The 19,659-nt window shown below is 39.6% G+C and overlaps 1 protein-coding gene across 2 annotated transcripts; it reads left to right on the forward strand.

Annotated features, from left to right (window-relative positions):
* The first annotated feature begins 1,019 nt into the window (after window positions 1–1,019).
* Ino80 (chromatin-remodeling ATPase INO80) lies at window positions 1,020–19,203 on the forward strand. Of its 2 annotated transcripts, none has more exons than XM_069505875.1 (23): window positions 1,020–1,153; window positions 3,050–3,249; window positions 3,703–3,904; window positions 4,697–4,876; window positions 5,709–5,964; window positions 6,470–6,616; window positions 7,450–7,590; window positions 7,780–7,901; window positions 8,617–8,906; window positions 9,566–9,819; window positions 10,051–10,154; window positions 10,810–10,971; window positions 11,705–11,864; window positions 12,296–12,423; window positions 12,757–12,846; window positions 13,399–13,476; window positions 14,165–14,323; window positions 14,488–14,590; window positions 15,005–15,078; window positions 16,632–16,752; window positions 17,265–17,432; window positions 18,020–18,233; window positions 18,732–19,203. In XM_069505875.1, the coding sequence occupies exons 1-22, from the start codon at window positions 1,028–1,030 to the stop codon at window positions 18,202–18,204; spliced, it is 3,450 nt and encodes a 1,149-aa protein (XP_069361976.1). In that variant the 5' UTR covers window positions 1,020–1,027; the 3' UTR covers window positions 18,205–18,233; window positions 18,732–19,203. The 2 variants fall into 2 exon arrangements, with proteins under 2 accessions (XP_069361976.1, XP_034836206.2); XM_034980315.2 differs by having other exon boundaries at window positions 16,635–16,752.
* Window positions 19,204–19,659: the final 456 nt, after the last annotated feature.

Here is a 19,659-nt window from a genome sequence, read left to right on the forward strand (position 1 = left end):
ACCTTGAGCGTGCCCTTCACCCGTCTCCGAAATCCTCAATCATCAGCTCCCTCCATATGTTGCCCTAAAGGAATCTTTGTCTTCTATATGAAACCGTGATTGAAAAAAAAAAGTTTCATACAAAATTTTACAGGAGGAAATTTTTTGAAAATCTCGGCCGCCATCTTGTTTTTCCAATTTTTTACACTTTTTCTAAAACATGTTTACTAATATCTTCAATAGTTGCAAGTTGTAACAAAATCGGTTGGAAAACAAAAAAGTTACAAAAGTCAGGTCGGCCGCCATCTTGTTTTTCTGAAATGTCATAATTTTTCCCTACTCGAATCCCACTTCTGAACATATCTCCCATACATTATTATATCATTTTCTATCTCTTTCTAGGAGAACAATTATGTCAATGAGTCAGTGAGTGAGTGAGTGAGTGGTAATTGAGCTATATATAGTATAAAATAATAGGATTGCATTTCTCTTTTGGTGTACAATAAAGCCCGGGCTGCATTACAGCAGCGCTGCGCAGCACGTCGCTTCAAAATATCCTCTACAGACCGTTCACTATAAGTTGACCCTCTTACGTTATGTTGGCACCATTGCAAATCACACAATAATAAACTCTAGGTTCTAAGGAATAAAGCAACCAAGCAATGGTGCCAACATGACGTCAGTCGGCAGGAGACATAGTGAACGGTTTGTATGCCGCGACGCGCAGTGATGCGCTTTGCAGCGCCGCTCTGGTGCGATGTGCACGATACGAAATGTATGAAATAACTAGCTTATGCTCGCGACTTCGTCCGCCTGGGCTACACAAATTTCGAACCCCTATTTCACTCCCTTAGGGGTTGAATTTTCAAAAATCCTTTCTTAGCGGATGCCTATGTCATAATAGCTATCTGCATGCAAAATTTCAGCCCGATCCGTCCAGTAGTTTGAGCTTTAAGCATATTTCATTCATTCTCTTTAGCCACGGGAAGAGTCTTGCCTACATGTTAATTCAGTGGACCTCATATTTTGCCCGTAGTCACAAAAGAACATGAAAGAAACGGTATGGCGATGCAAAAGGCTGAGTCGAGAGATGCAAGCCTACTGGCGCAGGTACGACCGCGCAGAGCGAGAAACAAGACGACGTATGGAACGGGAGGCTGAGGAACAGAGAAAGGTATATCCGCGTAGACTTGAGAATATTGTCCTTTTCACGACTGCCAAAAAAAGAACTGTACAACGCGAATACGCGATCATCGCGCATTAGAACACCTATTCGAGACCAGCGGGGCGATTGTCTAAAACCTGCATCAATCATTATTACAATCTCAATTGTTCTGATTGGCTGAATTTGTGCGATTCTTGTTGCAACAATGCATTGTGGCCAATAGTGAGCGAGGATTAACCAATCAGAGATGATTGCGATCGTGACATTGTAGCTGTCAAACAACCGCGGTAGGGCCACTGTATGTTTGATTGCGCCGTGCGCGTTCGTACGAGTAAAATTCGCGCGAACTGGCGATGATCGCGTATTTGCGTAGTATTAGGACGACGCCTTTAGCGTAATACTGTGGGACGTAAGCCGCGACTGGTAGGTTGCACAGTCATTTGCTTACGAGATATCTCTCAGACGCCCTCATTAAAGACTGGTTTAAATTATTTTAATCATCATCATCAACAACCGATAGACGTCCACTGCATGACATAGGTCTCTTGTAGGACTTCCACACGCCACAGTCTTGTGCTGCCTGTATCCAGCGGCTCCCTACGACTCGTTTGATGTCGTCCGTCCACCTAGTGGGGGTCTTCCAACGCTGTGCCTTCCGATGCGAGGTCCCCATTCCAGCACCTTGGGACCCCCAACGTGTATCGGTTTTCCAAACTATGTGCCCTGCCCATTGCCACTTCTTCTGCCATATTTTTAAGTTTGACATTTCTAGTTGTCATTATGGTCTCTGGGATTTAAAAATAGATGCATGCATGGGTGATTTGTGATTTTTAAGCAAACGGCTATTATATTTAATTTCAAAATCCGTTTTAAAAATCGATTTCAGGAGCGGTCTGCCTTAAGTTTCGTTTGATAGGCCATAGGTTTAGTTTTATAAACGAACGAAATACGCAACAGAGGTAGGTAACAACCTAAATTTGATCTGTATCTAGATTAGATTACTTGCCTATGTAGTTAGTTCTGTTTCTATGTCTTCACATTTCTTCTTTAAAATTTTCTTCTATCATCCAAGAAACCGCAATATCCAAATTCGCTTCATCTTATTCACTCCGCGGAATGCTTGCTTAGTTAGACAAAGAGGAGTCGAATCTCGTTAGTTTGTGTGTAGAAAACGATTGCTCGTTTTGAATATCTATAAGTGTCTAAAATTTTGCGGAACCGGCAAGGATTGAACCTGCATCCCACTGGCTATCGCAGCCGTAGTGTGCATTTAGTCCGTTTAGACCACGGTCCTTTCACTGCTGATGACGAAATCCTCGATATATAGGTATTTTTAACTGTCTCGGCGACTAGTATAATGTCCGGCAAACAACTTGGACCGGAAGCAGTATAGTGGAAAAAAGTAGGTGAATCCAGGAAGCGAAAGTCAACGTGTCAACCAATCGCGTGCACCCGCGCCGACTCATCAAGCAATCGCTTGCACCCACCATTCGCCAGCCAATCCCGTCAATGCTCAAGTTGTATGCTGGGTATTGTAGTGACATTATAGTAGCGACACGTTACAAGTTGACAATCTACTTTTAAAGAGTAAAAACCCATTTTAATATGAAAGTACAAAAGATGACATACTGCGTTAACTATTTTTTATTGCACACACATAGGTATATTATACAGAAAAACAATACAAGATACAGAAGAAACTATATGAAAGGGTGCAAAGGGACCTTATTGCTAAAGCGATCTGTTACAGGCAACTCTGAAATATTTTTTTTTGTCTACAAATGTGGGTACAACACTAACCAAATTATAAAAATCTGTTTGTCTAGCTTGGATTATCGATCCGAATCCATTTCTGATGATGACATCGGTTGTTGTCAGGAGGTTTGAAATGTTAATCTTTTGCAGATGGATGTAGAACTAATGGAAGCTAAACGGCAACGCCGCAAGCTAAACTTCCTCATAACGCAAACGGAGCTGTACGCTCACTTCATGCAAAAGAAGCTGAATTCTGGCGAGGATTGCGACAGCGACGACGCTGATATGATACTCCGGCAATTGGACGAGGATCGCGACCCTAGGCTGGCGGCTATCGATAACTATGATAGGTGAGGAATGAAATTAAATGATTTGTTGTAAAAAACTTTGTTGACTATATTATGCTCGAAGAATAGCAGAAAAAATGATCCATGCCACTTATGGTAGCTCTAATTTGAAACTAGCTTAGTGAATAGGGACAAAGCATTGTTAACTTTTATTTAAGTTGTTGATTTCCTACCCTACTTGAGCAAATAAAAATTATTGATATTGATATTGACTAGATGATGCACGCGATGACTTATACGCCCGAGAGGCTATATATTTGGAAAATCCCTCGGGATCCATGGATTACGGGGTAAAAGTAGCCTATGTGTTAATCCAAGATATAATATATCTCCATTCCAAGTTTCAGGCAAATCCGTTCAAAGTCTCCGCGTGAAAAAGTAATAAACATACATACCTTCACACACACACATAAATACACGCTTTCGCTTTTATAATATTAGTGTGATTTCCCTTAGTGAAGCAATGAAAGCCCGAGCCTCAAAGAATGCACTTGAAGCATTTCAAGCGGAAAGAGCACGCACTCAAGCCTTAGACGCGTCCGATGGCACCGACAGAGGGGAGCGCAGGGGAGACTACGACCAGCCTGCTATCTTCCGTGGCACGCTTAAGGGATACCAACTCAAGGGGATGAATTGGCTCGCGAATCTTTACGATCAGGTAAGAAAGCATTTTCAGCCAAAACAATATTGTGTAGAAAAACCAAGACTCACCTCTCGGTATCGATGACAGTGATTCAAAAGTACCAAGATAGCATAAAATTGTGAGCACGCACTCAAGCCTTAGATGCGTCCGATGGCACAGATATAGGGGACCGCAGGGGAGACTACGACCAGCCTGCTATCTTCCGTGGCACGCTTAAGGGGTACCAACTCAAGGGGATGAATTGGCTCGCGAATCTTTACGATCAGGTAATAAAGCATTTTCAGTTCAAACATGTTGACAGTGTATATTAAAATCTCGGTATCGACTTCGATTCAAAAGTACCAGGATAGCATCAAAAGTGAGGAGAATGTGTGCTCAAGCCTTTGATGCGTCTGATGGCACCGACAGAGGGGAGCGCAGGGGAGAGTACGACCAGCCTGCTATCTTTGTGTTGGTATTTTAGGTCGAAGTTTTTACTTAAGCCTTGTCCTTTTCACGGACAGAAGGAAAGGGACAGCAGGCAGTTGATAATGCGTTCTTGAAGGGGAAAGGGGTTTGATGTTAAAAGGTCACAGAGCCTAGAGACCTAGGCAATTTTTTGGCAAGCTTCAAAATTCCTTGACATTCTTTGCAATTCTTTAGAGATGAAACTTTTTATGATTTTTACTGGCTGTCGTGAATATGCCTACGAACTGGCCTTCCATATTATGCTAGTTGTTGAAGGAATTAATGTAAATTATAGTCCTTCCGGTAAACATGAAGATGCATGTTTGAAAACCAAATCAAAAGAAGTTTTTGGCCTGACAGGGAATCAGCGGTATCCTAGCAGATGAAATGGGTCTAGGCAAGACAGTCCAGTGCATAGCATTTCTGTGTCACGTAGCAGAAAGGTTGGGCGTTTGGGGGCCTTTCCTGGTCGTGTCACCAGCGTCTACCTTACACAACTGGCAACAGGAGATGCAACGATTCGTGCCCGATTTTAAAGTGGTAAGCTTAGGAATAACCACGTTTTCATAATTTATTTAAGATAAACTATGTTATTAAACTGAAACATTGTTTTGTCTCACTCTACTCTCTTCACCAGTGTATCTAAAATTATACTTCGCGTCTTTCCTTGAAAGCCAGTTTAATAAATTATTAACGTTGAAACCCTTCAACCCGAACGGACGACTTCAACAGACGGGCGTCTGGCGGGGGTTCCCACGACACTAAGTGTCTGGCAATGCATGACTTGATTTCTCATACTACTCCGAAGAAAATATAATAAATTAGACTTTATACTTCGACGTAAGATTTTTTACACTTTTATTACCTGTTATCTCCCAAAGCCACCATGATCCAAACAAACGTTCCCAGTGTTGGGGATAATACGCAGATAAACTTTCAGCTTTTATAAAATAAGGACGGTCTGGCACGCGCTGGCTCTATCTATAGGCTTTGTTTTGTTCCGGAAAATGAAAGAGTTCCCACGGGAATTTTCAAAAAAACTAAAAATCCACGCGGATGAAATCGCGAGCATCATGTAGTGCTAGTATGTATAATAGTAAACTTACAACATTAGTTTTAGTTAGGGTACACAATAAAGGTTAAGAATGTTTGATTGCTTGTTCGGAGGATCAATGCGATGCGACCGTTACAATATGTTCGTGTGAACCTTACGTTCGTGTTACCTAAGACTGTATTTACCCGCTTAATAATAATACCGTAGATATGCCTGATAGGGTAGACTGTTCTTAGCATGTAAACTAATCTAAGATCATCAATACGTAACATTCAAACGATTTAAATAAATGAATGAATGAAGTGCCATTTTAAACAGGTACCATACTGGGGTAGTCCAAGCGAGCGTAAAATCCTGCGACAATTCTGGGAGCGTAAGGACCTACACACACAGCAAGCGGCGTTCCATGTAGTCGTAACTTCCTACCAGATCGTAGTATCAGATCTCAAGTACCTCAACCGTGTTTCGTGGCAGTATATGATACTGGATGAAGCTCAGGCGATCAAGAGTTCAGCTAGTATGAGGTGGAAGCTACTGCTAGGATTCAGTTGCAGAAATCGGCTGTTGCTATCAGGTAATGAAAACAGGTAATCCAATGTTTATGTAAAAATACAAAATTGAGTACAACTTCAATCCCATATCGACTTAAACAATTGAGTATCTTCCTACTTTTGAATTTGATAAATATTATTAATTTATTATAAACTAGGATAAAAATAATGACGTACGCTGAAAAAAATATTAAAATCCAACAAATATTTACAAAGTTACAGGCATTTTAATTTTGGAGTGGGAGGATCTTCTATCCCTTTCTCGCAAAACGAAAATTTGTATGAAACCGCACGAAGCTACTATAGCATTAGTACGTGTGACCTCAAAATGCTGTATCGTTATCTGTCTTATCAGAAATATTTAAATGCTTATAACTTTTTTGTTATTTGACCGATTTAATTAGTTTTTTCAGTTTACGTCATTATTTTTATTCTAGTTTATAATAAAGTAATAAAAAAATTGGAGTCAAATACCCAATTTAGATGTAGTTTGCATCATCAGATTTTTCTTTGATGGTATTTTTTTAGGAACACCTATACAAAATAGTATGGCTGAGTTATGGGCGTTGTTGCATTTCATAATGCCCACACTGTTTGATTCACATGACGAATTTAACGAGTGGTTCTCCAAAGATATTGAAAGCCATGCCGAAAACAAAACTACCATTGATGAGAGTAAGTATATTTATTGGGTTAAAGGGAAAAAAAAATGTTGAAGTACAGTGCGACAAGGCTCTTTTGGCGCGTGGCCAAAATCGGAACTAACGCCGCCATCTTGTGAAGTGTCACGCTGTGCGGTGTGGCTAAGTAAAAAATCTAAAATTCACTGTTTTTGTTAAATATTAGAGCCGTTCCATATACATAAAATCACGATAATATATCCTGATAATATATCCATACTAATATTATAAATGCGAAAGTGTGTCTGTATGTCTGTCTTGTAGCTTTTCACGGCTCAACCATTCAAGCGATTTTGACGAAATTTGGTACAGAGATAGTTTGCATCCCGGGGCTTACATAGGCTACTTTTCATTCCGGAAAATTGAAGAGTTCCCACAGGATTTTCAAAAACCTAAATCCACGCGTATGAAGTCGCAGGCATCAGCTAGTACAGCATAAATGTGTCTGCTTCTTATAGCTATGTTAAGCGCTATGTAAATATAGTATTTGAGCAGGTAATCATTATAGGTTGCAAGTTCATGCCTATGAATCGTTTTTATTATTCTTTTTCGATTTGGAAACAGGGACAGCTTTCCCAATTTCTTATTCAGTTAAAATAAGATAAAACTTACTTGATTATGGACATTAATATTTTCAATATATTCCGTAAAATTGAGGAGATTTTATTTGCTGGCAGCCTTTGTTCCACAACTACGCCCCCTTGACCCCTGTCAATGTCATTTAAGTGCCAAAAGAGGCTTGTCATACTGTACAATATGTTGAAGAAAATGTAATTGTAAACATAATATCAAATAATGTGTTACAGTTATTATTTTATTTTGTTACAGAACATCTATCACGGTTGCACATGATCCTCAAACCATTCATGCTGCGAAGAATCAAAAAGGATGTAGAGAATGAACTGTCCGACAAGATTGAGATTATGGTCCATTGTCCGCTGACTATTAGACAGAAACTTTTGTATATAGGTTGGAAAAATTTATGCTTCTATGAGTTTTTATTAAATTAGTATCCGGGGAAAGCCGGGTGTGAGACGTGTATAATGGAAATCACTCACGATAGTTTAAACGCTAAAATGATTAGTCTAACTGCCATAAAGGTTTCACCAAAGACTTGTGTGTCAATAAATTGTATTTATTTTTAAATCAACTTTTCAGCACTAAAGAAGAAAATAAAAATAGAGGAGTTATTACACTACACGGTTGGTGCCGAATCTGGTCACAATGTAGATAAAAATTTCACCTCAAACCTCATGAATTTAGTTATGCAATTTAGGAAGGTAAGGATTTTGTGACATTATTTAATAAATTTATAAATTAGGGAATCAATTTTCAAAAATCTTCTCTTTTCTTACCCACAAAGGAACTCCTTGCGAAATTTCATTCCTCTACACTCACCAGTTTCTTTTTCTTAATAATTATTGTAGATATAGTGCATAAATTTTGAGAATGCACTCGCCATATTTGTTCTATGAGTCAACTGTCATGTTAAAAGTACGATTTTACCACAGTTCACGACAGTTAGGGAACTTCTAATAAAACGTCGAGGCTTCGACGTCACTGGCAGGCGTCAAATGTTACTTCATTTGGCGCAGGTGGCCCTAAAGTAGCCCCATTTTTCTTTGATTTTACGTTACCATAGCTCAATATTTGTTGACATATCGTCGATTCAGGATCAAGCCGATAGTTCCCTTACTCTAGTTCACTCTAGTCCTTAATCTAAGGATAAAAACCGTACTTTGACACGACAGTTGATACGGTAGGTCGATTTCGTAAAACCTACCTGTATCAATCATTATTACAATCTCAATTGTCGTGATTGGCTGAATTTGTGCGATTTTTGTTGCAACAATGCCTTGTAGCCAATAGTGAGCGGGCGCCAACCAATCAGAGGTGATTGTGATCGTGACATTGTAGCTGTCATTCTACCGCAATCGAGCAGCAGAGCAAATATGGTAGCGCTCAAATGCATTATAATTTATAACATTCTTCCAGGTATGCAACCATCCAGAACTATTCGAAAGGCGAGACGTACGCTCCCCCTTCGCAATGCAAATAGACGACTACCATTTACCAAAGATAATCGCTGAGGACGGCATTTTAGTTCGAAAGATTCCTTCAAAGCGTCACATTTTGTATAATAAACTATGTGTTTTGAGACCAGATAATGTACATAGAAGTTTAAGTGATGGTGGATGTAAAAATAGTTGTTTTGCATTTACAAGGTTCATGGATCTATCGCCTATCGAGTTGTATAGAGTTATGGTGTGTGGGTGGATGTGTGCGTAAGTATTTTTCATTCCTATTTCTGTTAGGCCAATATCATATGGATTTTGGCCAAAACGCATGGGAACAACTTTTAAGTTAAAGATACACACACATGAACACATGATAAATTGACAACTATTGACAACAAATTTACTAAGGTTACAGTGCGACAAGGCTCTTTTGGCGCGTGGCAAAAATCACAATATCAGCATGATTTCACAATAATTTTAATAGTTGTATATTTTTATATTCCTCTAAAATGGTTCTGACTAAGCTGTCCCAGTTCATGTAAGCCTTTTTTTAGGTTTCTACAATTATTTTAAGTACGTGCGACAAGGCTCTTTTGGCGCGTGGCCAAAATCGGAACTAACGCCGCCATCTTGTGAAGTGTCACGCTGTCCCCTTATATGCGTGGTTGCTAAGTAAAAAATCTGAAATTTACCGCTTTTTTTTTAAAATATCAGAGCCATTCGATGTACATAGCGTCACGATATATTCTGATAATAGATACAGCATAATATGTCTAATAATCGCCATGATAATAAAAATTAAAAACCCGTTATTTTTTGTACGATGGTACGGAACCTTTTGTGTGCGAGCCCGACTCGCACTTGGTTGATTTTTTCGCTAGTTTAGTGTGAGCATGAATTTTTAATTTACAAAAATATTTTTTTAGAATGCTACATATAGAGCAGACATTAGAAAAATACGAGAAACTCCGCCATAGACAACAGTGGTGGCTATCCTTATCCAACAGTGACGTGAAACAGGAGATAGACAATGACATGTGCGACAGTGAGACAGACTATGATAGAGTGAATAGGAAACATTTGCTGCTGATATGTCCCGATGGCGATGTGTTGAGGAAGAGGAAACATGATTGTCTATTATGGAAGGAGTTGCTTTTTACAGATCCTCTTTGGATTGAAGGTAAGACCATACGTACAGTGCGACAAGGCTCTATTGGCGCGTGGCCAAAATTGCCAATAGTGAGCGAGCGTCAACCAATCAGAGGTGATTGCGATCGTGACATTGTAGCTGTCATTCTACCGCAATCGCGCAGCAAACGCATTCCACCAATAAATTATGCACATGTCCGAAAGGGTTATCAACTTTTTTTTTGCAATCTCTCCATTAACCAAATTATTTATTATTATTCAGGTGGTCCATTCTACAGCCACACAGAACATATATTGCATTACATGCCAGAGACTGTAGAGCATCGCGCCTTGAGAACTCGAAACTTGAAAACTATTGATGGACAGGTAATCTATGGTATCTTCAAAACTCATAAAAATGTAGGCTAAAAATGGCTAGAACCCAGAACCGTAAAGCCAGTTGAAAAAAATATCATTAGAAATGTGCTCCTACAATTTTTAGTTCGTTTTATATGCTTTTTTAGGGTTCCGTAGTAAACAAGGAACCCTTATAGTTTCGGCATGTCCGTCCGTCCGTTCTCGGTTAATCTCATCTCAATGCTAGAAATCTGTAATTTGGCATGGGTATAAATAATAAATATTAAATCCAAGGTAATATGCAGGAACGTGAAAAATTCACAGCAGTAATATATATAATCAATTTTAAAGGAAAACTATCATGGCTAAGTTGTGACTACGGAACCCTACACTGCGCGTGGCCCGCCACTCACTTGGCCGGTTTTTATTATTCAGATTCAATTTAACCCTTGACTTCAATCTCACCTGGTGGTAAGCAATATGTGGAACTTTACTTGATTAAAAATATATTCTATTCTATTCTATAATGCAGTCTAAGATGGAAGCGGGCTAACCTGAAAGGGGAATGGCTTACCTGTCTATATGATACGTTCGAAAATCAGTAATACATTTTTTTAATATGTTTAAAAATTTCGATTTTTGAAACACATCTTTAAGTTTTAAAGCTTACTCTAACTCTTTTTAGACTGAAATGCTAAGCGAAATAAAGACTGAAGAGGGCGGAGTGATCGCGGTGGAGCCTCAACCGGTGGAGACTCCCGAGTTTCCTCATATTGAACGAGCGCCGCGGGTGTACTACGATGTGCCCACGCCCTTACCCGCCTTCCTGTGTACTGCACAACAAAAGGTAATTGATTGATTGATTCATCATCATCATCATCATCATCATCATCATCATCATCATCATCATCATCATCATCATCATCATCATCATCATCATCATCATCATCATCATCATCATCATCATCATCATCATCATCATCATCATCATCAACCCATCGCCTGCTCACTACTGTTAGAAATAATTGTAGACGAGTATGTACGTATATTTTATACCTGGGACACAATACCTACCTGAGGTAGGCCCAATTCCGAGAACGAGGTTACCCGCTGAATCCATTTCGACTGGGTAGCGTTCGGGTAGCTTCGAGATGTCTTCTCCTCCAAAATTCCTCAGTGCTTGAAGACCAAAAGTCTATTCCATATAAGAAAGCTTAAAGTCACTCACGGGCGAAGGAGATTGGAGTTTCTCTGTATGATCAAATCAGAAATGAGGAGATCCATAGGAGAAGTAGAGTAACCAACATAGCTAAATGACTTGCGAAGCTGAAAAGGCAGGCCACAAAGTTCGAAAAAAACGTTAGGGTATAAAAATGCAAGAAGGGCGACTTTGCACCGGAAAGCGCAGCGTTGGAAAACCCTCCACTAGGTTGTCAGATGATATCAAACGAATGGCACGGAGCCGCTCGATTCAACCGGTACAATGCAAGACCGTAACGTGTGAAAGTCCCTACAAGAGACTTGTGTCCAGAAGTGGACGTCTATCAGTTGATGATGATGATGATTTTCGTTTTATGCAGGTTCAATCTTTCGCGTTGGTGCCTTTCGCGGTGTCGCGCAGCTTCGCGCACAGTATAGTGAGGCATCAACACGGCGAGAACGCAGAGGGCGCACACACTCTCGCGCGCCTCGTCGCCGCCGCGCGTCCGCCGCAAGGCTGGGCCTCGCTGCAAGTGCCAGGTATCGTACACTGCGCTGTCTTGTCTCATTCACAGACAGAATTCCGTCAATATAGACGACTAGCGATAGCTTATTACAATTTTCGTAGGGATTTTATTTTGTTGAAATAAAATATATGTTACTCTTGAATAATGTAGCTTTCTGCTGGTGAAAGAATTTTCAAAATCAGGTTATTAGTTCCAGAGATTACCCTCTACAAACAAACTTACAATTTTTACTCCTGTTTATAATATAAGATAGATAGAGTAAGCAAGGGGCACTTAAAAACTTAAAAAGTTTTCAAAAACCCCCGTATCATATATTTCGGTGTTTGTTAAATTTTAGACGCCTACGAGTAAATCTTTTAATCTGTGACCGAAACTTGATTTCTAGCCTAAGTAATGTTTAGAAAATCAATGCCTACAGATCTTAATTCATTGTTTTTTTACCAGATAAAAACCAGCTGGTTAGCGACGCGGGTAAACTGACAGTATTAGACTCTCTACTGAAAAGACTGAAGGAGCGCGGCCACCGCGTGCTCATATACAGCCAGATGACCAAGATGATTGACTTATTAGAGGTACGCAAACGTAATTACGTAACGCAAGGTTATTCAAGGGGCGGACTCCTAAAAGGCCGGCCACGCATCGGCAGTTCCTCTTTTGCTGCAAACTTTCATAGGCGGCGGTAATCACTTAACATCAGGTGACCTGCCTGCTCGTTTGCTCGCCATTTTTTTATTAAAAAAATAACTGACTTTGATGCCTGATTTGGTGCTCAGACCTACCGTCTCAGTGTTGTCACCTCGTTCTGCCATTTCTGAAAACCCTCATTGGTTTTGCAATTATCTCTGATGTTTATTTTGTATTATGATGGTTTTTTTTGTATTATGAAGTTGTTTTTATTCCATCAGGAATACATGTGGCATCGCAAACACAAGTACATGAGGTTAGACGGATCCAGCAAAATATCCGCTCGGCGGGACATGGTTGCTGATTTCCAGGTACGTACCTATGCTAGAGTAGCTTCATTGCTTGTCTTGATATTCCTTGTATAAGTCTTGCAAAATGCAATTGCGCTGGAACCATGTCTCATTAACATCGACTTGAAACTTCAGTCTAGTGCTGACGTCATTAAAATGGCGGCCACGCGCATTACCAATTTGCGGGACTGATAGTAATGTAGAGTGTAACCAGAACGCTAGCGAAATCTTAGCGTTGTTATTATACCACCTAAAAACAATCCAATGCCTAAAAACGTTGGGCTTATCATGTAGTTTTAGTGATTTAGTATTTTCCAAACCCGCAATGTATTGCGTGCAAAACTCGGGCCAATGCCCCACCTGCGACGCGGTATTGACTCCGAATGGCCTATTTACGCAGTTTGTTGACCTCTAGCGACAATCAGGTGTTTTATTTGCAATATATTGTGAAGTTTAAAAAAAATACAGGACTTTTAATAAATTTTTTCGCGTTTTTTTTTTTAGTAATCATCAGTACTATCACCTGTCTTCGTTTTGGTTACAACCTGCATAAAAGACTTATTTTGTCACCAGGCTCGGGCAGACATTTTTGTGTTCCTACTGTCTACGCGCGCGGGAGGTCTTGGAATCAATCTTACAGCGGCTGACACTGTGAGTGTATTGTCTGTTTTCCATTCTTTTGTTCATTTTAGCCTATAGAAGCTCCTTCAAATGAAATTATATCAAACTAATTAAGACTAATCGAACTAATCAACCCGAGAATTTTATGATTTTTATAGTGTTTTACCTGCACTTCAAGGAAATTTCTAAATAATTTTAAATACATATAAAAAATTGCGGACCGGCAGGAATCGAACCCGCGTCTCCTGGGATCGCGCCCGACGCTCTGACCACTAAGCTACGGCTCGCTTGCTCAACCGAAACCGAAACCCGAGAATTGTTACGTAAATGGTAGCCTTTGTTGAAAATCTGTCTTTTTGAGAATCTGTCCTTACGAGAATCTATCCGGACAAAAATATTGATGCGACGAATCTTTAGATATTTTTAGACACTGTTGCTGGCACTAACATTTTTCAACGAACCCGCTGATTTTTATTTTTCATAGATCGTGAATTGAATTATTGTGATATTCAATTAAGTACTTCCCCTATGCACTGAATATAGTGAAAGGTTTTTTAATGTGTTCCTGCCTTTTTTCCTCCAACATGGCGGTCGGAGACTTTGGTAGGTCGGTACTATGAAATGAATGTCTTTTTTTCTGTCTTTTTCGTTTCACTGTAATTTATTGTTACTTGCTACACTTAAGTGCAGTTCGATAGTGAAAGGTTGTTTTACACAGGTGATATTCTACGACTCCGATTGGAACCCAACAGTGGACCAACAGGCTATGGACCGCGCACATCGCTTGGGACAAACCAAACAGGTCACCGTTTATAGGCTAATCTGTAAAGGGACTATTGAAGAGCGTATCATGCAGAGGGCTAGAGAGAAGAGTGAGGTAACTTAATTATTTATTACTTAGTTTATATAAAACTAGCTTATGCTCGCGACTTCGTCCGCGTGGACTACACAAATTTCAAACCCCTATTTCACAAACCTATGAGTACCTAGTTGTCATTCAATTTTTTTTTAATAAATGTATTTAGAGGTCACTTTTTCCAGATTCAAAGGATGGTTATAAGTGGTGGCAACTTTAAACCAGATACGTTGAAGCCCAAGGAAGTGGTATCGCTTCTTTTGGACGACGAAGAGATTGAGCTGAAATGTGAGAAATCTTCCTTTTACCTTTTAAATATATTCATTTTACACTAGTGCACAAAAAGATACATTTCAAATTATTATATCTTATTAGTGGGGTATTTTATCCATAGTGAGAAAAATCTAAAAATGTATAAACAAAATCAAAAAGTATAGTATCAGCAATAAGCAATCGAAAACTGTTAATTTATAATTCATTTTAAAGATTTCACTTTTTTAATCTGTTCTACAAATATTCCAGACTTCCAAAAAGGAGGTGAAAATCAATCGAGTAAAATTTTTATTTTTGTAATTAATAAAAAAAAAATCGTTTATCCTTACCTTAGGATCAAAAGACACCTTTCAAAAAAGGGTAAAATGCCCTATTGCTTACACATATTGGTTTTGTGCCTCTCACTGTAATAATGAAATAATGTTTTAGATCGTCAGAAATCAGAAGAAAAGAAGATTATGGAAGAAAGAGAACGCAAAAGAAAATTAGGAATTCTACCATCGGTAAGAGATTCTTGTTAGTGATTTATTCTCAGAATAAGGACTGTTAGAAGTAGCCCTATTGTGACACTTGCTGTTAGAGCGAGATAGCTAAATGCATTTAAGCTCTTGTTAGAACGTGACAAAATGATTATGTTTTGTCCTTATCACCGTGGCCACTTTTTTTGTTTGTCAAAATGTAATTGTACGTGAGTATTTGGCAAACAACGTGAAGTGTAGAAGGAATGACATTTCACAAGTAAGAAAATCTGCTTGAGCGAGAGGGACTGAGGGGGCCACGCTAGTTGCAAATCTGGACATATCTGTGGATTTTATGTTGTTGTTTTGTCGTTCAGGAAAATATTATGTTCTTTACACGAAAAACACTTTGTGACACATTGACCATTACATTTAAAAGACTTTATAAAACCGGCTTTTATACGTCCATTGGAGGTGGCCTGTAAAACATCCCTAAATGGCTTACTAAGTAGAGTGCGACAAGGCTCTCTTGGCACTTGAATGACATTGACAGGTTGGAGAACAAAGGCTTAGAATATTCAAACAAGAACAAAGGGGACACTTGGCGGCAACGTTAGTTCCGATTTTCGCCACGCGCCAAGAAAGCCTTGTCGCACTGTATACTATCCACGGAAAGAAGTTAGTATAGGGCTCTCTCTGTTATGTAATCCCATACAAATGACAGAGACAAAAAACTCAGTAACCATTTTGAGTGGCCAACCAATCACAAACATGTTTTCAAAAACGTTCGAAATTCAATTCGAAAATGTTTTCAAAAACATTTCAAATTCAATTCGAAAACATAGATTCGTTTACGATTGGTTGGCGACTCAGAATGCTTAACGCCCACCGAGTTTTGTCTCTGTTATTTGTATAGAATTACGTAACAGAAAGAGCCCTATACTAATTTCTCTCCGTGGGCAGAGGCAAGCCTGCATGCTATACTTCTTGCATTTCATGAAGGCGAGTGGCTCATGCTTATAAGTCGTATCGGTATAAGTAAAGTATACAGTAAATGTGTGCGTTTGCGAGCGCTTGCTCGCGACTGATCTGGTCTGCGACTGGTCCGACGTGCACGCGCACTTAAACAATGTCCGTGTATACGACGTAACCACAAGTAAAGTTCACTCGCCTTCGTGAATTGCAAAAACTATACGAGTAGGTGCTATACCTTGTCTGATTCCTCCTGGCACGCGGAGTCATAAAACGTGGGAACGGAGTAGTGCATATTGCGCGCTTCCTTGCACTTAGAAAGAGCAACCGCCGAGTTTCTTGCTGGTTCTTCTCGGTAGGAACGGCATTCCGAACCAGTGGTAAATTAAACCTGAATATTCATAAGCACTTTTAAAAAGTTTACATGAATAAAAAAACATTCTATTCTATTCTATTCTATTCTATTCTATTCTTACGGACCGTATGGCGGACGTAGTGATGTTACTTTCTTATCGATCCTTTTTAATGTATAATAATTTCTACTTCTATTTGTGTTCTTTATTGCCTTTCTTGTGGACAATAAAGCATATTTCATTCATTCATTCATTCAAGTTCTGAATTTTAAGCAGGCGGCAGTAATAGAACCAAAGCGAGCTCGCGAGTCAGCTTCGGAGCCCGGCAGTCCCTTGCAAGTGGACGACGATAGCGACCAGTTGCATATCGACTCCTCACCGCAACCACACTTGCGTAAGTAATAAGTATGCATTCAGACTATGTGCTTCGGACAGACAGACCGACTCCTGGCATAGTCTGCAGATGTCTGTGCCCTGAAGCTTAGTCTACTGCCATTGCCCCGCTCTAATGCATAAAGGTAGCATCCACCTAGGGAAACACATCGTATACCCTAAGGATGCTATTTCAATTTCAGTCAGAAAAGTGCTGCTGTATCTGGCGGTCCCGCTAGAGGTTACGCTCATCAGATATCTCACACTGAAAATGTGTAAACGTCAATTTAGTTATTATTTAAACTTGCTACTAACTAACTAACATACCCTCATATGGAACGCCTTTCCGACATCAGTCTTCCCGTACATTTTTAATAATCATCTTCTAGGCAAGCGCGCTCCATCTTTGACTGCATTATTACTTGCCAGCAGGTCTGATTGCAGCCAAGTTTAGAGTTGAGTCTATAAATAAAAAAAAAACTAGAATCCTATTATCCAAAATAGTCTCCAAATTATAGTGCAAAATGTCAACAGCGTACTCTCCGCCCGTGAGATCGAGTTGGGCCAACAGCAGGTCGGCTCGCGGCGCGCGACGCGGTCGGCCGCGCGGCTCCCGACACGCGATGGGTCGTCGCCACGACGCGCCGCCGACAGATCAGCCGCCCGCCTCCGCGTCCGCCGCTGCCGTGGCCGCGCGCGCAGGTAATCTAAAACTGGAATTCATTTTATTAAAACACTTTTCTTTTTAAAAATATTGAATTGAAAACTTTTTCTAGGGTTGATTTAACAAAATACAACCGCTTTATTTTTAGGTTTAAAAATAGAATATAGCTCGCAGTCGAATTGGCGCGAATGAAAATTAATATGGACGTTTTCTCAAGCACAATTTCAAGTTGTTTAATAAAAATGAAAACTTAGTTCCTTTACAGCCGCATTCAAAGTCTCTTAATCGTTACTTAAGGCATTAGTTAGTATGGATAAGGAATTCCTTAAGTAACGATTAAGCGACTCTGAGTGCGGCTGTTAGAGTGATTTTCCTTGGCAAAAGTGTTAAATCTATCTACTATCGTTGTCTAACTGTACCTACAAATGGCAATATAACTTTTTCGCTTTGTTTATTGTTTACTTGAGATAAAATGACTATACGCCTCTGCCTAAATAGCAACTAACGGCCTTGCTAGTTTAAAATCAGTTGGGAAGTACACTGCTTCGACTCGTCCTTATATTACTCGGCCGTAATTGCTTTGTTTCCGGCCTGGACAGTAATGTACTAGTTTTTATCTGTATAGGCGCAGCGCTACTGGACTCGGACGGGCCGCTAGAGCCGCTAGAGACATCATCGGCCATGGAGGGCCGCGGCCGGCGCGGGCCGGGTCGCCCGCGGCTACGCGCTCCCGTTCGCGCCGCGCGTCCCTCCCGCCGCGCGCGACGCCCACGCGAACCTTTGTTAGTGCCCCTGGCGCCGCCGCCCTAGCCCCGGCAAAACCCTCATTAGGGTGCCAGGTAAATATGTTAACCTAGTCTGTTACTGTTGTCTCAGGGATAAAATCGTACGAGGAAATTCGTGGAACAAAGTGACAGACAGCTCAAAGGATTTGTGCGGAACCGGCGATGGCCGATTGGGTAGACCTCGTACTGGTACGCAGTCAGTGGCGTGCAGGTCATAGAGGCATAAATGCACTGCTTACCCCAGTTGTAATAGCTCAATGCATATTTTTCATTATGACCTGCCATTAAACAGGTTCCTACCTAACTAATGCCTACCTTGGTTTAAAACCTGTGCACGCCACTGTACGCAGTATAGGATGTCTTCCAACCCGCTAGCGGGTAGCTGGTGGATAAGGAACGTAAAGGACCGTTTTGGTGGCAAACTCATCACGCCCAAACAATTGAAAATTGAATTTAAAATAATATTCAAATTTATTAAATCACGTGCTTGCTTCGCTCGCGCTGTACTTGACCTTTATATAACTTATAGTAAGTATTTTTTTGTTGTTTCAGATACTAAAATACTGGAAAGGACTGTTAAGTAGTGGTTTACTCGTTTTGAACTTTTGACCCACCTAATGAAGTACTGTTATGAATATATAAATAATGCTAGAAACACATGTCAATACCCCAACACTTTGTAACTAAGAAATGGGTGTTATCGGTTATTATTGATGATATTTGTGTGATCGCCCAAATCTTGGATAAAATGTAACCTTTAAAAAAAGATACGTCCCATTTAATTAACAAAGTAATATAGCTTCGACTTTATTTTGTTTATTACAACAGAACCGACAAAAGTGAAAACTTAAAACTATAAAATTAGAGTATAGTAATAGTTCACCATGTGGTTTGCAGTAGCAAATGTGTTTCTACCATAACTCTGTACATCGATACAGTTTACCTCTAAAGAAATTGGATACTAACAATAAATAAATATAAGCGGATGTACAAAAAATTGCTTTTATTTTTAAAAGTATTAAGTTTCAAAAACTGCAAAGATAATTATTATTATTAGTTAGTATTAGTGAAATGAAGTGTATATAGAGAGAAGTATCTTTAAATAATATCAAACTATTATGTATTAATACAAAATTAACTGAAAATATTTATTTGTACCTATCGACAAAAAGTTAAATTGTTTCAAAACATTCAAAACTTTGAAGTTGCTTGTTAAAAAAAAATTAAGGAAATTATTTTTATTTAGTTCTGTTTTTAATTTTATGAGGTTTGACAGTAAATTATTTAAATCTTGAAATCTAGCAAGAATTAGGATAAACTGACTTTAAAATGTTGTGAATTTCATCATGAGTCGTGACATATTGTGTACAGTGCGACAAGGCTATCTTGGCGCGTGGTGAAAATCAGAACTAACGCCGTCAAGTGTCCCCTTTGTTGTTGTTTGAATCATCATCATCATCATGATCAACCCATCACTGGC

The sequence above is a fragment of the Maniola hyperantus genome, chromosome 21, assembly GCF_902806685.2.
Source record: "Maniola hyperantus chromosome 21, iAphHyp1.2, whole genome shotgun sequence".
Classification (NCBI taxonomy): Eukaryota; Metazoa; Arthropoda; class Insecta; order Lepidoptera; family Nymphalidae; genus Maniola; species Maniola hyperantus.

Excerpts from the sequence above, each read along its gene's own strand:
- Ino80 (XM_069505875.1), top strand. The coding sequence starts at position 1,028 with ATGAAAGAAACGGTATGGCGATGCAAAAGGCTGAGTCGAGAGATGCAA. Across the intron at positions 15,079-16,631 it reads AATTAGGAATTCTACCATCG|CAGGCGGCAGTAATAGAACC; the intron begins GTAAGAGATTCT and ends CTGAATTTTAAG. Across the intron at positions 17,433-18,019 it reads TGCCGTGGCCGCGCGCGCAG|GCGCAGCGCTACTGGACTCG; the intron begins GTAATCTAAAAC and ends TTATCTGTATAG.